The sequence below is a fragment of the Macrotis lagotis genome, chromosome 8 (assembly GCF_037893015.1).
Source record: "Macrotis lagotis isolate mMagLag1 chromosome 8, bilby.v1.9.chrom.fasta, whole genome shotgun sequence".
Taxonomy (NCBI): Eukaryota; Metazoa; Chordata; class Mammalia; order Peramelemorphia; family Peramelidae; genus Macrotis; species Macrotis lagotis.
In genome coordinates, this window is record NC_133665.1 from 30,029,595 (window position 1) to 30,035,777 (window position 6,183).

Below are 6,183 nucleotides of genomic sequence, written 5' to 3' on the forward strand. Positions count from 1 at the left end.
TATTTAAATCTATGTCCCTTAGATCCTTCATTCAATGGTACTGTACAGTTGAGCTCTCCATTGGGGAAAGGCTTGGTCTCAAAAGGCCTAACATCCTTTAGGATACAGTTATTCTTTCCACATCATAGCATTCCCCCAAATTAAATGAGAATTATGGGGGAAATTTTGCCAAAGCCAGACCACACAGAAAAAAAACTCAGAAAGGCATAAAATATATGTATAGTATTGCATAATATCCAGATAATTTTATGCATATTTTCCATATCATGGGGGCATAGCAACCCTAAGTCATGATAACCCCCCCACACACACAGACACACACATACACACAGAGTCCTTGGTTGCACTGACTGGAATGAAAAGAGTTTTTAACATAACTATGACACCCCCTCTTGGAACAATTCTAGTAGATCTAATGATGGTCCTAATTCCAGAAGAAAAATATTGTCTGTCTTTATGCTTTATTGACATATGAAAATTCACTTAATTCTTTTTCTCTCTTTGGTTTGGCTCTTCCTCTGTCCTCCAGCACTATTGCCAACAATGCCAGTGATATTTTACCAGCAAGCTTACATTCCTTGAATGGCTGCTGTTGGACTCTAAATTCAACTACATTTAAGTGTGATTGGGTCACCAAACAGTTCTCAACTTAGCCTCTTCCCAGATGATCCCTGGAATAGGCTTCAATCAATTTGAAAGGATCAATGCGAAAACGAATCTATGTGACTTTTTTATTGGAAGAAGGAGAAATTCTGAGAGAATAACAGCTGCTATTTATAGATTAATTTTTTTCATCACAGAATCAGCATGGACTGAAAGAGAAAGAGAAGAATAAGTATAACCTATCAAAAATTTTTCACCCATTCTTGTCCTCTATCCCTCCCCAACCAGGACAAAAGGCTACTCCAATATCCCAATAGAATCTTCTCTTTATTCTCTTCATTGTCATTTGGGTTTGGTATTCTAGAATATTTCACCTGAATACAGATATTAATAAATTCATAAATTCACCAACAAAAAGAGCTCTATTCACAGACCACTCATTTGGTATCCTGAAATGGAGGTCCAAAGAGACCTACTAGAACAAGCATCATTTATAGACCATTCTGAATTCACTGGGGTTGATCTGAAACAAGTCATTTAGCTTTTTCAGAGAAAAGCTGTCACACATACACCCCACCTAAAGAGATGGGGAAAAATCTATAGAAGTAAGAGGAAAATATCCATTCCATTCTTTCATTCTTAAGAGATATAATTTGAAAAACAAAAACCAAGAGAAAAATCTGCCACTATGGTTACCATGATGAAATCCATATTCTCTATTCCTTATCTATGGTTTTGAGAGAAAACCTTCCCAGCTATGATATCCTGGGAAAGTGGCTATATCACTGTCCTTCAGTTTTGCCAGCTACAAAGGGGAAAGACCACCAGGTACAATATACCTCACAGAATTGCAGGGGAGGACACTTTGAAGACTAATGGGTAGAATTCCTGAGTTTCTTGGACAAAAGATTTATTTTTCAGGTCCAGTATTTGGGATATTTTTAAATTCATTCATGCTATTCAGTAATAGAAATTCAAGGGAAAACCCAGGAAATTATCAGTTTGGTATTATCTCAGCCCCAGCAGGATACAATGAAACAATAATAATTAATCCCTGTGTATCATGTCCATTCTTGTAAGTTGTCTTGTATACCTTGAGTCCAGATAAGCTTGGCTCCAAGAGTTTGTGGAGACTTTATAGTATTGGGAGATTTAAAAATATAAAATATTTACTTTTTGTTACTATTTCTGTAATGCACTTTAATTTAAACCCTTATTTTTAACTGTCTCTGAAAGATTAGGAAAAAAGAGGGAGGAGGTGGATTGAATGGGAAAGTTAAACATGGCATCAGCCAACACAACCAACAAGCACAACCAAAAGTCTTTTCTATATTGTACAAGGAAATCAGTCTTTTCATTTACAGTTATTATTTGTGACAACCTTAGACCAAAATTCAACCAAACTATGTCTTTTCTCAGAAATTTCCACTCCATTCCTAGTCATTTTCAATTGCCAAAGTTATAACTAAGAACAAGTATTTCACCCTAGGCTGTCAAAATTTTTAGATGCTGAAAGTGCTTTAGCATGTTGAAATAACTGAGTTTAAAACCAAATGAGTAAGAATAGTTCACTGAAATTGAAAACCAACAGATGATCGAACTCCCTCCCTCTCCCCCCTCCCTAATTGCTCTCTCTCTCTCTCTCTCTCTCTCTCTCTCTCTCTCTCTCTCTCTCTCTCTCTCTCTGTTTAATCTCATTGAATTCCACCCTCCTCAACAAAAACCACATAAGAATGTACTTTAGATGGATTGCTTTCTAGTCCTGCCCTATTGTCTCTCCTGGAGACAGCTTCCTTAGCAGGACAGCAAGTATCCTTAGAGAGGTCTCCTTCCACAGGCATTGATATCCAAGGACCTCTAATTCCCCCACAGAGTGGTATTCAAGGTACAAGGACCTGGTGTCCTAATGTCTTAGGTCTCTTTCTCAACTAAATCTGTCTTTAAAAGTCAACATCTAGGGGACAACTAAGCAGTGCAGTGGATAGAGCACCATCCCTGGAGTCAGGAGGAGCTGAGTTCAAATCTGTCCTCATACACATAATAAATACCCAGATGTATGACCTTGGGCAAGTCACTTAACCCCATTGCTTCAAATAAATAATTTTTTTCAAAAGTCAATGTCTACTTGTCTTGGAAGTATGTAAAAAGTTTGCTCTTAACACAAGTTATGCTACTGGAAACTGCCAAGCACTGAGCTGATCTCTTCATCGTTATCCTCTAGCTTTATGTTTCTCTGTTACATTGTCAGCAGCTGCTTTTTGACTTTGAAGGACTTGATGAGCTATTCAAGTTTCTGAGTTACATGGGTAAAACAGGAAAAGATCCTAAAAATAACAGAATCTTTGGTTAATTTTGCCCTTTTTCAACAACATTCATTGCTCTCTAAAATGTCTACAATTCTAGTAAAATTTACTGCAATATGAATTTTTTTCCCCCACTGATTTAGACTTTAATAACAACTGATTTGGGTAGTGGGGAGGAAAGGGAATTGGTGATTTCACTGATACTGGAAATTTCCAAGGAACAAACATCTTCTATCATGTGGAATGACAACTGCTTTTCAAGTCTTAGTCTTAAGAGTTGTCTGGGACACTAAAGACTTAAGTGACTTACCCAGGATCAAAAATACACAGTATGTGTCAAAGGCAGGACTTGAACCCAAGTTGAGGTCACCAGCTCCAAGATGAGCCATTCTCAATGAACATTTAAATAGCACTTCAAAATCTGCAAAACATTCTCTATTCAAATGATGGCATTTGAACCTCACAATAACCTTATCAGATAATGTCCTCCAGGGACAAATGAAGGGGAATTAGGGAAGGAAATAAACATTTATTAAACATCTATTGAATATCAGGCACTGTGCTAAGTAAAATATAATCTTATTTGATTAGTACATTTTTTCAAAAGAAAAAACTAAAGCTCAGTGATGTGAAGTGACTTGTCCATGGTCAGGCCTTACTAACTTTCCATTGATAATGCCTTGCTACCTCCCCAATAAGAGCTGTTACAATGGAAAAAAAAATATGGTGGTTGGAATTCATTGAAATATAGGAAATTCCTAGGTAAGAAAACTTGTTCTACCAATGCAGATGGTACCTTCTCTGAAACTTAAGAGTCTTAGAGAGTTGCCTAGAGCACCAAGAGATAATGAACTGCCCACAATTTATTGAAGGAAGGATTTGAATCCAGGTCTTTTTTACTTCCAAGTAAACTTTGTACATACTACATTATGCTAGAGTAATACAATAACAAGTTAATTTAATGCAGGTAAGGCAGAATATCTGCCCTCAATTGGTACTCAACCCTGCTTATCTTTTTGAACTTGGTCAAGACCAGTTGAAGTTTTTTTTTCCCTTGGAGTCAAGAACCCAGAGAGACAAAAGGTCAAATGTTTGTATTGCACTTTTATTTGTTTTCGTGGCCTTCTACTGAGACCATTCTAGAATGGATTTAAGTCATAGGACTCTAATTTCCCCCCATCCTGTGCTGTTCAATGTTAACATCCCACTTTTGTGACAAGGACTTCATAACAGAGATGACTAACATGCAATCATCCATAAATGCTTCTACCTAATTGCCTTTTATTTCAGTTAAATGTCAATCTTCTTTATTCTTGACTGCAATTTAATGAATATGGGAGGTCGCCATGAGGTACAAAAACTAGGAATGAGGAAACAGCTGAGGTCATACTGTTTTCTAATTATAGAACATCTCAAAAATCAGAAAATCTTAAAAGAAAAGTACTAAAGGACCGATAAGAACAGAGTGTACCAGGAGGGACTGACTCACTTCCATACACACTTGAGATGAAAAAAATATTCATTCATATTTTAGATAGGCAGAAGTACAAGTAAGAAGAAGATAAATTCCTTATAATATAAAAGAGGTGAACCACATGGTATTGAGGAAAAACCTATTTGTTGCAATATTTAATCTCATAGGAAATTTTAAATTCCAAGTAAGAAAGAAAATAGGTACAATATAAATTTCCTTGAAGGCAAGGATTATTTTTTTAATTTTGCATCCCAGCATTTAGTACTGTATCAGTCAGATGGTAGGCATTCTAATAAATACTTGTAGAATTGACTATATATTTTTGATAATATCACGAACTTTTAAGAAAAAGGTTTTTGTACAAAGGATATCCCAAAAGTCTTCAGCACAGTTTTAAACTTTAATAGCTTCAAACTACTCTGAGATTTTTGAGATTTGTGAAGAGCCAAGTGCTTTATGGACATTATCTTGTTTTAACCTTATGATTTGTTATTCATCCTTAATTTTCAAGAAGACCAAAGACATCAGGAGGGTGATGTCTTGACTTTCAACCCAGATGAGGCTCCTGAGGTTCAGAGAAGATAAATTACTTATCCCTGGTCATACAGCTAGTGTATATAGAGATGAAATTGAATCTTACCTTCCGAAATCCAAATCCAATGCTGATCTACTCAGTGAAGTTCTTGACCCACCCAACAGAATAAAATGTACTTTGTAGTTTACCTAGGGTAAGGACAAATACTTCAGGGACTTTAATACAATCACTTTATCCAAGTTAAGTCAACTCAATGAGCATTTTATTAAGTGTTCACTCTGCTCAGAGTCAGGGACTATGCTAAGAGATGGAGATATAAAGAAAGGGGAAAACAGTCTTTGTTCCAATTTAATTAGAAAGCAATAGGCATTAAGGAAGTCATCTGATAGAGAAGAAAATTATCTGGCCATATAATTCTCCATATTTGTGACCATGGTCATCTTAATTATATTGCTCTAACCAAATGAGAATCTTCTCCTTTGCTTTAGAAAAGTAGATTAGCAAAGAACCAGAAAGCCTTAACACTTAAAATAGCACCTTTCCATGGGCACATCAGACACTCTGTAATGATCATAAGGAAATAAAAGTTCTGATAATCTTCCATAGTCTTCTAAACACTATCTTCCCTTCCTTTGTAACTCTGCCTCACATACCATCATGAGAGTAGTGTTTGCTGAAATCATTTAAATTTATTACTAGTTGGGCAGCTAGGTGGCACAATGGATAGAGCACTGGCCCTGGAGTCAATCTGACCTCAGACACTTAATAATTACCAAGCCAGGTGACCTTGGGCAAATCAGTGCCTTGTAAAAACAAACAAAAAACATATTAAAGACCATTCTTCCTAAATAATCCATTTAAACTTTTAAGAGTCTTCAACTCACGAATACTTGTGTCTAATCTCATTCTTTCCAGCTGTAACTTAAACTTCTTTTCTCTTAGGTGGGTGTTAGGTGTCCCAAAGAACAATACATTTTTTTTTAAACTAATCCATTCTCTATTGGCAGGATAACCAACCTTTCCTATGTCCAGGGCAACTTGGTATCTTCTCAATGTTTTTCTGTTCAAGGTAAATAGGCATATATCTGCATAAAAAGAGAGGTAAATCAATATTTCTTAAGTCTACAACTTGCAAAAATTATAGGCTTAAAAATAATTACTACTGAGTAATTGTTAGTATTTATGACTTAATTTAACAGATTTGCAATTGAATTTGATGTCTGTAGTAAAAAAAAAAAAAGTGGTTATGTATAACTTGACAAACCAGA

The 6,183-nt window shown here is 35.8% G+C and overlaps 1 protein-coding gene across 1 annotated transcript in view; it reads left to right on the top strand.

Moving 5' to 3' along the window:
• SLC28A3 (solute carrier family 28 member 3) overlaps positions 1 to 4,523 on the top strand; it is a 56,251-nt gene extending 51,728 nt beyond the window's left edge. The window contains exon 14 of the mRNA XM_074196627.1: positions 530 to 4,523. Within this exon, the coding sequence (XP_074052728.1) occupies positions 530 to 653 (124 nt within the window). The 3' untranslated portion in view covers positions 654 to 4,523. The remainder of the gene's footprint in view (positions 1 to 529) is intronic.
• The last annotated feature ends 1,660 nt before the right edge of the window (positions 4,524 to 6,183 follow it).